Source organism: Crassostrea angulata, chromosome 8, assembly GCF_025612915.1.
Source record: "Crassostrea angulata isolate pt1a10 chromosome 8, ASM2561291v2, whole genome shotgun sequence".
NCBI lineage: Eukaryota > Metazoa > Mollusca > Bivalvia > Ostreida > Ostreidae > Magallana > Magallana angulata.
The window spans coordinates 38705748-38723974 of NC_069118.1; the positions used below are offsets into that span (position 1 = coordinate 38705748).

Below are 18227 nucleotides of genomic sequence, written 5' to 3' on the forward strand. Positions count from 1 at the left end.
CTTTGTTTGTTAATAAAATTCAATAAAAAAAACATAAAATACAGTTACCGCATAAATGTACAAAAATTAAAGAATTTTTCAAGACTGATTCCATTCAAATTTCATAAAAAGAGTTTCTCGTGAGTTGATCTAAAAAGAACAAATTATGCTGAGTAAATAAGCTCAAACTAAATAAAAATATGAAAATTGCAGTTTATTTAATTGAATGTTAAGAATTTGAATTTACCTACTGTAGAAACAACCAAATTAATATATTGCCTTGCATTTTCTTAAATCGTTTACATTAAGCATATGTTTATAGCGTTGTGATAAAAGTTAAAATGAAGTTATAACGTGCGAAACGGAAGTTGTCTTATTGGATGAACAATTACTAGCTTACAAATGATTTTACAAAATTTTATCATGCACCGTTCGTTCATTTTTGCAGTTTAAAATATTGAATAATTCTTAGATATAAAATGGTTCATTAATTTTTTTAGCACAAATAAATGGATGTTATTGCTTAATTATGTCTACTTAGTCTTGTGATAATATGTCGTTGAGGAAAAAACTATAAGGAAAGTGTTCGTATTTTGTTTTTATATTTCTAAAATTGCAAGTGCCTTTTAATTTCAAAATGAAAAAAATGTTTTTTTCTTTTATATAATTTATCAGCAATGTTTTCCTTGGTATGCTTCCATTGTGCATCAAGCAAATGAATATATATATTACAAGTCGTTGACAAGATACAACTTTTCGCAAATTTTTATCAAAGAACGCCAATCAATTTAATTTTAGGAAAACATAAAGTAGCCAGAAATCATTGTCTGGTCGCCATCTGCAGTATAATCTTGCGCTACCCTCACGTTATCATTTCTACGCAGGCGCAAAATGGCAAGATTAGAACCACTATCATAACCTGCAGTGTGACCGTCAGAGACTGTCCTCCCGACGATTGAGTCGTTTACTTCCAAGAAAGTACGGAGGTGTCTAGAAGAAACCTCCATGTTCCAGAAAAAGAGATAGACACCATCCTTCGGCGCTTGGAAAGATGAGATTGAAAAAGAGTGGGATATGTCTAAAAATTCTCTGTTGAAGCGTATAGGGGTTGTACTAGTTGACGAGGAAATGTACTCAACAAAAGCCGGTGTGTCTGATGTTGCTAAAATTAGATAAAGGTATACAATTGTTTTCTCTAAAAACCGTGCTACAGTTGTACATATAAATACATGTAAGAAGATTGTTTGTTTTCATCGATGCAGATGAAAAGGAAATATACAGTTTTAAATAGCATCTAATCATGATTATTGAAACTCATATATTAAAGGGTAAAAAATATATGAAAAATCAAGTTTAAAAACATACGGGTCTCTATGCGCCATCCAGAGAATGTAGAATGAAAGGGTTTGATACGTGTATCACTCTCATCAGAATAAAGATATATTTTTTCTCCTCTAGACAGAAAGAAGAGCTGAAGGGTGGAGGAAGTGTCCTGAAGCAGGCCGTTTGAAGAATCAGGCCAGACCCCAATCTCATTTAACTTGCTTCCTCCACGATAAAAATAAACCATAAAGTCAAGGCCACTTGTTTCTACGGCGAAGGCTATGGCATACAGACCCGTCTCAGGACACGTGAATACTCCATTTGTGGAATCATATACGTTTCCATTGTTAACAACGCTTTGAAATTCAAAGCCGTGAGATATTGATGAAGGCTTATCCAGGGATGACATCGCTTTTGCATAAAAAGAAGCGTTATCTGAAAGAAAATAGAAGAGATAAAAGTTAATAAATGGCCTTATTATTGTGCTTTGTTCCGATATTACCACAGAAGCTCTTTGAAGTTGCTCATGTAATACTGTGGTTTCTTTAATATTAAAGGGTATCAATTTTCGTGGATAAAGTGAAAATCACGGTTTCAAGGATACGTAAAGTCGTGGCCAGTGGTCTTATGAATAGAAAATGCTATTAGAAATTGCACTTCTATGAACACTTAATTTCATGGTTCAACTGAATAACGAAATCCACGAAAATTGGTATTCAACGAATATTGATGAAACCACAGTAATAATTGAAATTTGAATGCAGGAAAGAAAATATAGTTTTTCTATATGTAAGTAGCATTCATGTTTTGCATATCTTTTAATAGTGTACCGAATTATTTCTAAATAAAATGATATTCTTATATAAGTGAAACTTAAATTTCATTGTGTTTTTAAACAGTAAAAAGTTATGCTAGTATGTGTAAAATGGTTAATTTATTTGTTAAAGAATGAATCATCTAAACAGTGCGATCTCGCCCCTTAGTGATCACTAAAATCGGCACTTTAAAACAAACAAGCATTCTGAGAGTATTGCTTAAGCAATACACGTCCCCTACCGGTTTGTAGAAATTTGTGAAAACAATGCACTCTTATGCAGAATATCATTTCTTACCGTCTTCTGCACCCCGAATCAACAGACCAACCCGATAACGAACCCGATTGTAATGATACAAAAAACCCTGTCGATTAAATTTACAACACAATGCTTGACACTTCTTTACAGAACTTATTTGTTTTTAAAAAACAGTAAAAGGAATGGTCCTAGTAATGCACGATATTATTACTGACTACATACTTTCCTCGTTTATTCAATACACACCGAACCCGATAACGAACACGAATATTTAGAGATTGGAATATAAAACATTAATTTTCTCGAACATTAATTTTGTAAACCAGACGCTACAAAAGTGTAAACTTGTTCTGTAGTTTGACATTTTGAAGCTGTTCAGCAAATTTCATATTATTCCTCAAACGCATAAAGAAAAAAAAGTGTGGGAAACTGAAGTGGGACAGACAGACGGACAGCGGACTGATGGGCGCAGAGGAAAGCGAAGAGGAAAGTGGTGAAAACCAGAAGGGGACTAATAAACAGGCGTTGCAAATGGTTACCTCACTTTTGGAAGCCATGTTTAAAATCACCGGGTGTAAATCCGGCCAAAATGGCCCCCTAATGCATGTAAAATGTATAGTTCCGAATCTAAATACGCTGACCGTTGACTGCGTTAGACAAGTGACCGCCTTTTAGAGGGCAACTTATATGATTTGTAATCGGGTGAAATATAAAGACTGAATACTAAAAGTAAACCCTAAGTAAACCCCGAAAGCAAACCCTTGGTTCAGTTGGGTTACTCTGGTGTTAGGTTGGTTTTGCTTGGTACCGTAGGGAGGTAAAATGTGAAACTGAAATTTTAAAAACCTCAATGTTTGAAAAAAAACCAAATGAGATAATAATGTGACGAAAATCTTTTATTTGATTCCTTTGCAACTTATAGGAGGCCGATTTTAGGATTCCTTCATTATAAATGTATATGTTATTTTTTCACTCTGATTCAAAAACTTAAAATTTCTGGTAAAAATCTAGATACATGTAGTTAGTGTTGATGATCGTTAAAATTGTATCTACTCTTGATATGAGAGTTATGCAAAATGTAATTATAGTATTAAATGACATTAGGTATTAGAGGCCTTTGATTTATTGTTTAAAGACAAACGAAATAAAAAAGAAACATACTTTGCTGAAGCCTCCATCCTGAAAACGTAGAATACAATGCATCAGCTGTTCCGTTGATATTGACTCTGACTTTGTCGCCGACCTTGAGGTTAAACACAACAAAGCCAGTGCTGGAATCCGCTGCTACACTACTACCTCTAGAGTCTGTAAATGATGATCCAATCGCAACGTCGTTCAGAACAAGATCTGCGTTTGTGTATCGCTGACTACTGGTTGCAATCGTCCAAGAAAACGCATGAGCGCCGCTGTATTTGCAAGTGAAAATTCCCGTAGTCCCACTGTAAGCTGATCCCTCATTGGTTGTGATATTTTTGAAAATGACGTGACCAGTTTGTGCCATTAAAGTAAGTTGGGCGTAAAAAGCGTAGTTTCCTGGTCTTTCAGGTACACTTGTACTGGTTGGTGCTTTATCAATCAAACATCTTTATTGCAATTTAATATATATGCATTGAAATAATGAAACGAAATACTGTGGTTTCATCAATATTCGTTGAATACCAATTTTCGTGGATTTCGTATTTAAGTTGATCCACAAATTTAAATGTTCATTGAATTGCAATTTCTATTAATAATTTGTATTGATGTGTTCATTGGCCACGAATTTACGTATCATTGAAACTGTGATTTTCACTTTATCCACGAAAATTGATACCCTTGAATATTAATGAAACCACAGTATAGATAGATGGTATTTTTAGCAACCAAAATATTTGATGAAAATGTTTGTTAATAAAGTTTGAAAATTAATAAACAAAAGGTTTTTCGGCCCAAGAACTAAACCACTTACGTAGGCAATAATGCCCAAATTTGAAAGTATTAGTATTGAAAATGGAACATCATTACAACGAAAATGATTGTACTCCTATAATATCTCTTAGCTGGAAACCAACGCTTATTGCCTTTATTTCTTCATTAGAAATTACAACTTACATGTATAAAGATAATACACTGTACATATACCTGCAGTGCTTCCAGAGTTTACAACAGTATTAGGGGTGAAGGTTGCGTTACAGTTGATGTTACAGAGGTCTCCATGGCAACAACCAGAACAGGGTGTATATGACCTTTGTCCTCTCAGTAATCGTTTCCGTCCAAAGATTATAGGAGCAGATGCATGATTTTCGCACGCCTGTGCATACAATCATAAGCAATGTTTTATTTAAAGTAGTTTTATTTGTGATAGCTATTTTAAAATTCTTTCTACAATAGTTACATAATTTCCTAATTCCTAATATTTGTGTTACATATTATAAGAATATTACAAAAATTATATATTCTTACTAATTTTTTACATATTTTTTAGATAAAATTTGTAAACATATTTACATGTACGTCTTCACAGTGGCTTGTAAAATACCGTTGACCGAAAATCGGTTTCTCTCCAAGAAAACAGAGCTAAATAAAGGGAAACACAAGTTTGATCTGAACATATGTGCATAATAAGTCCCGTTACAAATTGTTTAATATGAATCACAGATATAAGCAATCGAAGTGTATTTTAATACAGACTTTACCTCATTGGCTCCACAGACAGTCACGTGATGGCAATCACTTGGGTTCAAGGTGTGAGCACAATTGAAACACATCGGTCCTCTTGAGGTGGGGAGACCTAGAGAAAATATTACGTGGAACCATGATTATGATTATTGATGAAGTAGTGAAATAGTAACACTGTGCCGGATAATTATGCCAGTGCCAATGTGGCATTTTTGCACCCGTCTAAGCTGGATATACAACGACAAATTCAAACATGCCATATGATAGATCACTGCTTAGTAAACAACCACCTTTATTATCATCGTAACTCATCTGTCAGGTGGGATATTTACCTTTCAAAAATAAATTCTTAAAGGAAAATAATTTTTCCCATAGGAAAAACAATATTCCTACAGGAAATTTGAAATATCTTATCGGAATACAAGAACTTCCTATAGGAATTTCAATTCCGTCAGGATTTTTGAAATTTCTTAACGCAATACAAGAACATACTAAAGGAATTTCAATTCCGTCAGGATTTCATAAAATCCAACACGAGATATTAGTTTCCTATAGGAAAACTGCCTGTCTAAATCACATTTCCACGGGAAAATAATTATCCGGCCAGTGTTTAGTCTTTACATGTGAAAAAGAACACTTTATCCAATAAAAGAAAGAACGTTTTAAAAAATAAAATATAATATAAACCAAATCAAAACTTAAAAAATCTTTTTTTATTCATTTTTAATTTTACGAATATCTATAACTACAATTTAAGAAGTGTTGTCGCCTACACGTATTACACTAGTTTTAAAACTTATGCCATATCATTGTTCATTGTTGTAGAGTATTTAAGCAATTTTCAAGGTATAATATCAACAGCAGACAATAAACATCTACTTTTAATTACTATCTTGTATTAATAGATGATCAACTAATACAGGATGATAACATTCACTTTAACTGCTCTTATTGGTTCTAAGCGTACAATGCAGGTGGCCTTTGATATCAATGAATTTAGGAAGAGGCGAAGAATATATATATATATATATATATATATATATATATATATATATATATATATATATATATATATATATATATATAAACCTTTTATATAAATTAGGATTCAATAACGTTAAGCATTTACCCGGCGCCCCACATCCCTCGGAGTTGCAGAGATCGCCATTACAACACTCCTGGCAGAGAACAGATCCATGTACCGCTCTCCTGCTGTTCGTTTTAAGTATCGTTCTATTTGTGACTTTGGCACAGTTCTTTATGCAAATAAAAAGTATATCTATGAAAAACATAAACATTAAAGGACAATATATGGAACTGTACTTGTACCAACCAAAAATTAAAATTAAAAAAAATCTGCATTTTTGCGACTTTCACATTGATGCAAAGCATGTTTAATGGGGGAACAATTAATTGACCAATATTCGGGGTTTTTTTTTTCTTTTTTAACAAGAATATAAGGTAGATGTAGAGTTTTCTAAATAGGAGACACAATACTAGTAAATAAAGAAAGGACTCACAGATTGAGAGAGAACTTCAACTTACAGAGTGTGGTAGACAACCTGACCAGAAAGAGACATCGCCGTTCTCCTTTCTATATCTCTGTACACCACAGACCTAGAACGGGTATTTGAAAATGTGTGTAGTTTCATTAAAACAATTCTGAACTTCCAACAACTAAACTATCTAGCGTTGAAATATGCTGTTCCGATAGGCCACCGCTTTTAAAAGCGGCAGCACATCGGTGCAGCTATTTTTAATAATGAGATCGTTCAAATTAAAATTGTTCATGTTCAAGAAACAGCACATGTGCAATATGATCTTGCCAACTTACATCTCCGTCTTGGCAGTACTCAATTCGTTCACAGAACCGAGGCTCTAATACGTCATCACAGCGTAGACATTTTAATCCAAACCCTTAAAAATAGAAAATATTACAAACGTTTCTCTCAACTATCGTTGCAAATTTTTGCTGAATAATAAAGAGAAACTCTACATGTAATGAAAACATTGCCGCTGGTTCTCTTTATGATTACAAAACAAGAATAAATTTATTTTAATCATTAAATTATCATATTTGACGAGTTTTTACGATAGTCTTGAAGCGGAAGTAGTAAATGAAAATCAATAATCCCTTTCTGTTCTCTAGAGTATGTTTTATGACTTCCTGTTCTGAACTCCGTACTGTTCTCTGAGTCTTTTGTCACGTGACAGAAGGGTATATAAAGCGGAGATAGAACGTTGAGAGTCAGTCTTGGAGTTGAAGTCGACTGGTTAACATCGAGGGAAATAAGGTAATAGTAAAAGCTAGGTCTTACGTGCCTGAATAAGGCTTTCGAGACCTGAAAATAAAGCTTTGTATCTATTAGATAGTCGACTTGGCATTACCTATAGTTTATTCGGGGTTGCGCGCTTTTATAGTGCGGTAATACATCAGAGCGCAATAGAAAGGCGCGCGCGCTCCAGATAGAAGAAAGGGATTGTGTACATATTGTTGATTTAAATTTGTGATTGAGAAAATTGATTAAATTTATCATAGCTCAAGTAGAGCAGCCGAATTAAAACGAACTCAAAAACGTTACATAAATTTGGTGGCAGCTTATTGGGATTCGGCGAATTGATTCATATTGTAAATTTCAGTTTAATTTGTAATCAGTTATCATGGATAGAATGATAGATGAAGAGATTTCTTTTCTGGAAGAGGGCTGCGAGCGATTGCGCTTAGAAATACAAAATCGGTCAACTCCGATTGCTAATACGCGAGTGCGCGACTCGGGTATTGCGACAATGGCAAGCGCAAATGGTAGTTATCACGATGCGCATTCGCCAGCTGCCGAGGATACAGTAGTTTCGCTTGGCATGAGACAATCTGATAGTCCGGCAATCATTGGAAATTCTGATGGAGTAACTTTAAGGAAAACCGGAGCGCAAAAGAAGAGGGGGCCTGCGAGCCATGTAGCAAATGCGCAATACTTGGAAAGTGCCATTAACCACAGTGATGCGCATCCACTAAGAGCTAATGCGCTTGATCATGTAACGGCGGATGCGCTACATCAAACACCAGCGCATGCACACAGGCCGTTAGAACGGACAGAGAGGTTGGAAGTAAACGCTGATGCAGAGAGCACATTACCTCGACGGATAGACCGCATTGAGGATGATTATAAGGAAAAGAGAGACCACGATAAAAAAAACTACTGCCAAATGTAATATTAAGCCTGCAACGTTTGATGGGACTCATTCATGGTTAGATTATAAATCCCATTTTGATGCGTGTGCGTCTCTTAATAATTGGAATTATAAGGAAAAGGGTTTATACTTAGCTGTGTCGTTAAGAGGAGCGGCACAAGGGATATTAGGAAACGTGTCTTCAGAAACCGGACAACAGTATGACTTGCTAATCAAAGCGCTTGAGGAAAGGTTTGCGCCACCTAATAAAACAGAGTTATACCGTGCACAACTAAAAGAAAGGCGGCAACGCGCATCAGAAACATTGTCCGAGTTAGGCCAAGCGGTGCGAAGATTAACACATCTTGCCTATCCTTCAGCACCGGCCGAAGTAAGAGAAACCCTTGGTAAAGAAGCTTTCATAGATGGCTTGATTGACTCCGATATGAGACTGCGCATAAAACAGAGTCGGCCTCAGAGTCTGAATGAAGCTATACGCTTGGCAGTAGAGCTCGACGCTTACTACAAGACAGAGAAAAGAAGCCACATTCGTGCATTTGATTCTCATGAACAAGCGCCTGCGGAGACTGCAAATTCTGATGATTTATATGCGCTGATGCAGAAAATGCAAAACAAACTAGAAAACTTGGAGAAACAGGTTCAGAGACATGCTAACTTTAACAGAGAACCTTTTCAGAGTAATTATCAAAATCATCAAAGAGGGCGAAGAAGTAACAGTGTGAAATGCTACTACTGTCATGAGGAGGGGCACATTAGAAAGAATTGCCCAAAATTGAAGAACAGAGATAAGGAAAAAGAGAAAAGGGACAATTCAACAAAGAAAGATAATGGAAGCGCATGTCAGATCCGCAGTAGGCGCAGAAGAAAGAGAAATTATATCAAAGGTCAAGTTGGTGCAAACAATTTATGCGATGAAGCTGGAATATTTGTTCAGGGAAATTTGAATGGGAGCAGTGCAAAATTGTTGATTGATACCGGGGCATCCCTTACTCTTGTTTCAAGGAGATTTTATGACAAATTGCAAAATGAGGAAAGACCCGAGTTAACAGAGAGTGCGCAGCGAATATTAAATGCAAGTGGTTCTGTGGTGTCACACTGTGGCAAAGGAACATTTTCTTTTCAGATTGGGAAATCGAGTCAAGTTTTAGACGCAATTGTTGCAGATATATCTGTTGACGGAATCATTGGGCTTGACTTTCTTAGGAAATGTAATGGAAATATAGATCTGCAGGCGGGTTCGCTTCGATTGAATGATGAAGAATGTGCATTTTCCTGGGAAGGCACATTAGGATGTTACAGGGTTACGGCAGCAGATGACATTTGCATTCCACCAAGAAGTGAGATTGTTATTCCAGCCAGTGTGACAGGAAAGAATAATTACGGAAGTAGAACCAGAACCTAAATTTTTAGAATCAGGGCGTGCACTGGTAGGTCGCACTCTTGTGAAAGGTAATGATAAGGTTCCTCTTCGGCTGATGAACGTCACAGATGATGTGCAGAAGATTTACCGAGAAACTTTGATAGGTAAAATGACCGCAGTTGAGGAAAATCTAAATTTGACAACTTTTGCTGAGCAGTCAAGTGGAGAACTGCGCAGTGATTTGAAAGATTTGCTAGATCGAAGTATAAGTAACCTTTTGCCTGAACAAGTGTCAAAGGTTGAGGAGTTTCTGCGCAGAAATCATTATTTATTTGCAGCTTCTAACTACGATTTAGGACAGACAAATGTAGTGCGCCACAAGATCAACACAGAACAGGCCAAACAACCCATTAAGCAAGCTCCTAGGAGAATTCCTATTCATTTGACCCAAGAGGTTGATGCCCAAGTAAAGGAAATGCTCGAGAAAAATGTAATAGAACCCTCAAACAGTTCCTGGGCATCGCCAGTAGTTCTAGTACGCAAGAAAGACGGTTCAATGCGCTTTTGTGTAGACTACCGTCGACTGAATGATATAACCATAAAGGACGCTTATCCTCTGCCAAAAATTGACGAGGCGTTTGATCATTTGTCAGGACACGAGATGTTTTCTACCCTTGATCTAAACAGCGGATACTGGCAAGTTAGCATGGAGGAGAGCGATAAGCCTAAAACTGCATTCGTAACTCGTCAAGGGTTATATCAGTTTAAGGTAATGCCTTTTGGCTTGTGCTGTGCGCCTGCTACGTTTGAGAGACTCATGGAAACCGTGCTTGCAGGACTCCAGTGGGATAAATGTCTCGTATACCTTGATGACATTATTGTTGTGGGCAAATCATTTGAAAATATGATGGAAAACCTACAACACGTTTTTCAAAGATTGCACCAGGCCGGTCTAAAATTAAAGGCAAAGAAATGTAATTTGTTTGCTACAAGGGTATCCTATCTCGGACATATTATATCAAAGGATGGCATTTCGACGGATCCAGAGAAAGTGAGAGCAGTGGCTGAGTGGCCAGTTCCGGCTACTGTAACTGAATTAAGATCTTTCTTAGGTCTTTGTAGTTATTATAGGCGTTTTATTCAGAATTTTGCCGCAGTTGCAAAACCACTGCATCGACTCACAGAGAAAGGTAGGAAATTTCTTTGGAATAAAGAGGCACAAGAAGCGTTCGAGGTTTTGCGCAATAAACTTATAACAGCGCCAATTCTAGCAACGAGGCAATAGGTGCTGTTTTGTCTCAAAACATTGATGGTACAGAACGCGTTATAGCATATGCTAGCCGTACCTTGACAAAGTCAGAGAGAAAATATTGTGTGACCAGGAAGGAACTATTAGCCGTCGTTCACTTTGTGAAGCACTACCGCCATTATCTTTATGGTAAAAGGTTTCTCCTCCGCACAGATCATGGATCATTGAAATGGCTTTTAAGGTTTAAAAACCCGGAGGGTCAGTTAACCAGGTGGCTGGAAGTCATTAGTACTTACGATATAGAAATAGAACATAGACCCGGTAAAAAGCATGGAAATGCGGATGCGTTAAGTAGAGTGCCATGCGCTCAGTGTGGTTTTGATCCTTCTTCAGAAAACCATACACTGACAATTGAATCCTCGGTGAGAACTGCGCAGAAATCAGAGGTGAAAAGCGACCAGATTGATAGTTGTCTGCAGGAAGCTCAAGAGCAGAATAGAGACATTAAGCTTGTAAAAGATTGGGTCGGAAAAGGTGAGCGCCCAAAATACGGTGATATCTCTAGGTATGGCTATGTAGTAAAGTCTCTGTGGAATCAATTTTCTAGACTCGTAATGAAAGATGGTCTGTTAATGCGCAAGTGGTCTGTGCTCCCCTCAAATAAAGAAACTCATCAAGCCATTATACCTGACCAAGAGCGCAGACGCGTCTTGGAAATGTGTCACGACAATCAGACCTCAGGGCACTTGGGAGTGACAAAAACGTTGGCTAAGATACGCCAAAGGTATTACTGGCCAGGACTTCAGAAGGACGTATATCAGTATGTTACAGGTTGTGACAAATGTACTAGGCGTAAAAATCCAAGTCCTAAACATAGAGCACCAATCCAGATTACTGGATCAGGTGCGCCAATGGAAAGAATTGCGACCGATATATTATGTGAGCTTCCTGAGACTGATAGAGGCAATCGCCACATTTTGGTTGTGTCTGACTACTTCACAAAGTGGACAGAGGCATTTGCTCTGCCAAATATGGAAGCTGAGACAATTGGTCGCACTATTGTTGAGGAAGTTTTTGTAAGGTTTGGTATCCCCTTCATCATTCATTCGGACCAAGGAAGGCAATATGAGAGCAAACTCTTCCTAGAGATGTGTCGGCTGTTAGGGATCAAGAAAACCCGTACAACACCCTACCACCCAAAATCCGACGGGATGGTGGAGCGTTTTAACCGCACGTTGCTCTCCATGCTAAGCACTTATGTACAAGAAAACCAACGTGATTGGGATCTGCACCTTCCTTACATACTTATGGCTTATCGTTCTACTGAGCACGAGACCACTAGTTTCTCACCAAATATGCTCATGCTGGGACGCGAAGCGACCACTCCATTAGATGTAATGTATGAAATGCCTCCCGATATAAAAGATATACCAGCTAGTCAGTGGGTTTGGGTTTTACGAGAACGATTAGAGTCGGCGCATAAGCTGGTCCGCGAAAACATACAAGGGGAAATGTTGCGCCAGAAAAGATACCATGACACAAAACTGTCATGGTTCTCCTTTAAATCCGGAGAAATGGTATATGTGTTCTTTCCCACAGAAAGAGTGGATGTTCTCCTAAATTGACATCGTTTTGGAGAGGGCCTTTCTTAATTGAAGAAAAATTGTCTGACGTCCTATATAAGGTTGCATGCGGAACAAAAGGGAAAAGCACTGTAATTCATTGCGATCGCATGCGGAAGTGTAAAGCGCAGACACTACAACGGGAAAATGATGTTAATATTAGAGAGTGAAAACAGTGAGGAATATGAAATTCCAGAAATGCTGGAAGTTCATAAAAAGGAAGATCACACTGAAATCAGAGTAAACAAGAGCGATAGCGTTTTAGATAGACCAAAGCGCACTAGAAATGTACCTACATGGCATGATGATTATACTGTAGAGTATATGTATTAGTCTGTTTGATCTTGATAGTATTGTTTTTAACCAGAGACTTATCGTTTTTATTTGAGTTTTCAGAAACCATTTGAGATGATTATTGATTGTTGTATTTTGTAGATCATGGCAAACACCAAAACCACAAAAAGAAAAGAAGGACATCTCTGCCCCATGTGTTCATTGCGGATTCAAGAAGAATCAGAGTGGGAGAAGCACGTGGTTGAGTGTGGTAGAAAACGGAGACAAAAGCGGTTTGAATGCAGTCATTGTGAATATGCAACCAACAAGAAGAGCGACATGGACAGGCACTGCCGGACGCGCCATGGCGGATACGCTAAAGCTGACAGTGAGAGTGAAGAAGACTGGGAACAGTTGGATCCCGGGACTCTTTCGGATGTTGTGGGTGAGACAGCTTCTGCAACTTCTCCAGAGATGACACAGAGGAAACCAACGAGACCTGATCCCGTCCACACTCCAAAATCTAAGCTGTTGAACAAGCGCTCTATGATGCCAGTTGCACCAACTCCTTTCAAGCATCCCATGACAACTGTGAAGGAGAATGATCCATCGGCGACGGTTCCTACTAGTATGCAGGATCGCTGCGTGCAGGCATCCTTCCCTTCCAATGGAGTAGACAAAAGTACTCAGACTCTTCCTTGTGAACACGTAGAGCAAGCCTCTCAAACCGATGGGTCAAAGAGAAGGCGTCTTGATCGAATTCAGGAGTCTTACCAAAGAGATGGAAAATCAGTTGTGGAAATACATGAAGATGAACTTTGGTTTTAGTGATTGAATTGATCAGATTTTGCAAGTAGCAAGTCTTACATTCTGGAAAAATCGTTCAATACGGTTGACATCTGTTTATGCGCTGACAAAACATGTTCACGCATAGTCAGGAAGACTTTGTATTTTGTGTAAATATAAAGATTGTATATTTCCTATTTTGTTTTCTTGATTGTTTATCGTATCGAAAATGCAAGACGCATTTCTTGGAGGCGTGGGTAGTGAAGCGGAAGTAGTAAATGAAAATCAATAATCCCTTTCTGTTCTCTAGAGTATGTTTTATGACTTCCTGTTCTGAACTCCGTACTGTTCTCTGAGTCTTTTGTCACGTGACAGAAGGGTATATAAAGCGGAGATAGAACGTTGAGAGTCAGTCTTGGAGTTGAAGTCGACTGGTTAACATCGACGGAAATAAGGTAATAGTAAAAGCTAGGTCTTACGTGCCCGAATAAGGCTTTCGAGACCTGAAAATAAAGCTTTGTATCTATAAGATAGTCGACTTGGCATTACCTATAGTTTATTCGGGGTTGCGCGCTTTTATAGTGCGGTAATACATCAGAGCGCAATAGAAAGGCGCGCGCGCTCCAGATAGAAGAAAGGGATTGTGTACATATTGTTGATTTAAATTTGTGATTGAGAAAATTGATTATATTTATCAGAGCTCAAGTAGAGCAGCCGAATTAAAACGAACTCAAAAACGTTACAGTCTTTTTCTTATTTAGACGTAAATATGTAGCAAAAAAGATGTTGGTATTATAGTGGTAGGGTTAATTTGGATGAGCGAATATAATAAGTTTATAGATTTTTAACTTTCTCAACATCGAATGGTAACAATTATATACATAGTTGGACGTTTTAAAAGTGTTTGCTACATGCACAGATATATTTGTCCAATCATTCTTCAAAGTGGCTGAATGGTAAACAAATTGACCACCAAATCTGCCTTGAATTTTTAAACATGATAAATTGTTTTGGGCAATAAACTTCCATTTAATAAAGAAAACATCCAAATAATTAAGCTTTAAAATTTGAGAATTTTCCAATTTCTTTTTAATTTTATTTCATTTAAATTGCATTCAAGATAATTTGTAAGCATTTTTCACAGTAATTGTGCATAGCAAGACTTGGAGACAAGACATGAGGTTAATTCTATTTTTTCTTGCTTAAAATTACAACATTTTGTATGAGGGGTGTGGAACGCTGTGGTGGATGATTATGCCAGTACCAAGGTGGCATTTTTGCACCTATCTATTCAGCATATAAAGATATACGTCATATGATACACCATTTATTAAAAAAGTTTATAATCACCTTTGCTTAATATACATGAATATCTCACTTGTCAGATGAAATACTATCATGAAAAAAATCCTAGAAGGAAACAATTTTTTCCATAAGAAAAACAATTTTACAAGAGGATATTTAGAATTTACTACCGGAATTAAAGACTTTCCTACGTGTATTGAAATTCAAGACAAATTCGATAAGAAATATTAGGTTTCTTTAGGAAAACTGCTTGTTTAAATCAAAGAAGATGGGGAAATAAGATGGCGCAAAAGCCCATTCGGTTTAGTAGTGAAATACAATTTTGAATTTATTTTCCCCCTATTAAACTTATTCAAATATATTATAATTCCACTTTTGCAAAAGCAAAATTTCTAACTATAGTCAGTTTTTAATATATTTAACAAAAAATAAGAAAAAAGATGTTGTCGGAAATTTTGGTGGTATCGAACCGTTAACATAAAAACCCTAGATATATAAGGTTAGCTTATGCCAGGTACTCTAACCACTAAGCCATTTCAGACACAACAAAGTGGGCTTTTCAAATATTATGTGTGACTAAGGCCACGAACTACCGGACTTGTATTATTTTTTCAAAACGTTCAATTATTGGGATACAAAATGATATTTTTTGAGTAAAGTGGGTCATCTCTCCACGTTTTTGTTGATTGAAATCGGTTTATTTTCCAATAAACCCTAATTAGACTATGAGAAAAATATGGAGCACAGACCCACTTTATTAAAGAAAATGCCTTGAAGTTCTAAAAAATGACAGTATTTGTAGGTTTTGATACGTATACGCCTGTTTGAGTCAGCATATTCCAAGTATTGAACATACCTTTAGGCTAAAAATCAATGATTTGTTAAATATATATTGTTTTAAATGATTAAAAAAGAACCCATCAGATTTATTGAAACTTTAATTTTTCAGTAGCCTGTCCGACAGCGTATGGGCATTTTACACGCCTTATCCACCCAATGCATCTTCTTTCTGCAGGAAATGGTTTTCTCTTATAGAATTTTTTTTTATTTAGGATTTCAAAATTTTTTGCCACCTTGTCCCTGCCATGATTATCCGGCACTGTGTTAAAGGTATGATTATTTGTATCAAAAACATTGAGTCAGACATTAGCAAGAAAAATTGTCTGACGTTTTAACTAACATTAGTGTTTTGAAAGAAATCTTTTACGACAAAGACACAATTGCATTTATATTATTTTATTTACGTAATGGAAATGCTACAAACTTTATGCAAACCATGTTTTTAGCAAAGTATAATAATTAAGAGAAAAATTCTATTTGATTTGTGCATGTGATACTTGTCTTTAACTGAACATATACTTTAATATTTTGCATAGTTATATATCCTTTAAAAGAAAAGAACCACTTGCATAAAATGTTAACCAATCTTTGCTCTCTAAATACTTACTCTACGATAAATGTTATAACGATGTATAAAACATATTTTCATTATTGCAAAGATTTTGTGACCAGAAGAACAAATTGGGTTCATTAAAAGTTTCAATAAAATATTTATAGCAGAAAATAAAATGCAAAACATCCTACCTTCTACTTCCTGTGAGGAAAGTACAATCAAACCTGGAAACAGATCACGAATTCCAATTAATATGTACGCATGACATATCTTATTGAGAGAGAGAGAGAGAGAGAGAGAGAGAGAGAGAGAGAGAGAGAGAGTTTGTAGAAAGACTGAAAAGTAGAGAGAGACGAAGGAAGGGAGTTTACAGAAAGTTTACAGAAAGACTAAAACGAGAGAAATAAAAGGAAAAAGTGACCGTATATTGTGCAAAGACAACGAAACATATTATCCAAAGAGATCAAAATGGCTGTTAGATTTCCAAATCGCCTCAAATACCAACGTGCAATTTCAAAATTCTTATCAGAGGACTGTTGTACTGGAAATAAAGATAACACAGTATAAGGCGGCTAGTTAAGGTAACTCCATACTCGTAAAATTCTCTGATGAAAGTTGAACAACCGAACTGATTTCAACTTAATAGACTTAGATTAAATCAATTGTTAGAAAAAATATACATGTCATTACACTTTTTGAGATGCCAGATGAACATAAACTAAAGCATATTTTAGCATCAGAAAACCGTATTTTTTTGTTAAAAGTAAAATATTTGTAGGCAGAAATTTGTTTATCTTGTTTAATTTTATTGTCAACTTTATCAGAAACAAAAACTACAAAAATATTTTAAAATTAATCGCTGGGATAAGAAAAACTATAATGGCATTTATACATACAACTGAAAGAAAAGTCAGAAAAAGAGTTATTTCCCCTTAGCATCGATAAAATGTATAAAAATGGTAATTTAGGATAAAAATTAAGCTGCGAAAATATATTGGAACTAAACAGTATTTCGTATTACATCCATGTGATTATATTCACATATAATAAATAAAACTATCTTGCACAAACTTTAAAGAATTCAGTGTTTTACAAAAAAGTATGACATCACAGTACACTGGATCTACTTTAAGTCAAAACCAAGTTCAAATAAACGTTATACGGTTTTTGTATAAGTGATAATGCTGTAAAATGTTTCAATTCCATTATCAGATGAATTAATTAAATCAAAAACAAACGTTTTGTTTACATTTGATCAAGAATCATCTGCAAATTGTTTAAGCTCTTCAAAATGAATATTTTAACCTCCAAAGATTAAAAGAAACCAAAAGATTACCGTTTTCCACAATATTGACTAATTTTACCGAGAATATACAAATCGATGAAGAAAAATACTCCCAAATTTCTTCAATGACACGTTGTCTTTTTTACCAAGGGAAATAAACAAGAAGGCAAACAAATTAATTGCAGTTTACAAAGGGAAATGTTGACAACCTTTCTGCATTTGAAAGTACCCGGAACACTTCGCCCTATTTATTGCACGTGATCATCTGGGTACTTTCATGTTTGCGTCACTGCAAAATTACCAGATAGTTTGTTTTTAGTTTTTTATTGTGAAACCTAGAGGACCCGTTTAAGAAGCGAATTCTTTGATTCTTTCATACATGTATCATTAAGTGATCATCGTTTGAACCCTGAGCTATTTAAAATGCGATTCAAAGATGTTTTGTGATATGATATAAGATTTTAGATCAATAAATTTGAATATGAATTATTGAATGATATCCATAATATAACCTCTTATTTTTTAGAATTATATCAATAGTATCATTAATATTGGAATAGTGAGATTTACTATTTACAGATAAATACTTATAAAAATGATGTGTTATAATTAGGACAAAATGTGGGTACAAAATTCAATTTAAATCCTGTACACGTTGCTTCGAAATCCTGACTTTTAGATGTTTCCTATATCATATAACTAGTATATTAGAATAATCAAATTAACTTCACT

General features: G+C 35.9%; 1 protein-coding gene across 1 annotated transcript; it reads right to left on the minus strand.

Moving 5' to 3' along the window:
- Nucleotides 1–724: 724 nt before the first annotated feature.
- Nucleotides 725–16735, minus strand: LOC128157909 (uncharacterized). Its single transcript, XM_052820567.1, has 11 exons — nt 16632–16735; nt 16402–16434; nt 6868–6950; nt 6579–6650; nt 6163–6289; nt 5051–5145; nt 4863–4931; nt 4497–4665; nt 3537–3941; nt 1345–1737; nt 725–1141 (listed from the first exon to the last, which is right to left on the minus strand). The coding sequence occupies exons 1-11, from the start codon at nt 16657–16659 to the stop codon at nt 774–776; spliced, it is 1842 nt and encodes a 613-aa protein (XP_052676527.1). The 5' UTR covers nt 16660–16735; the 3' UTR covers nt 725–773.
- Between the last annotated feature and the right edge of the window lie 1492 nt (nt 16736–18227).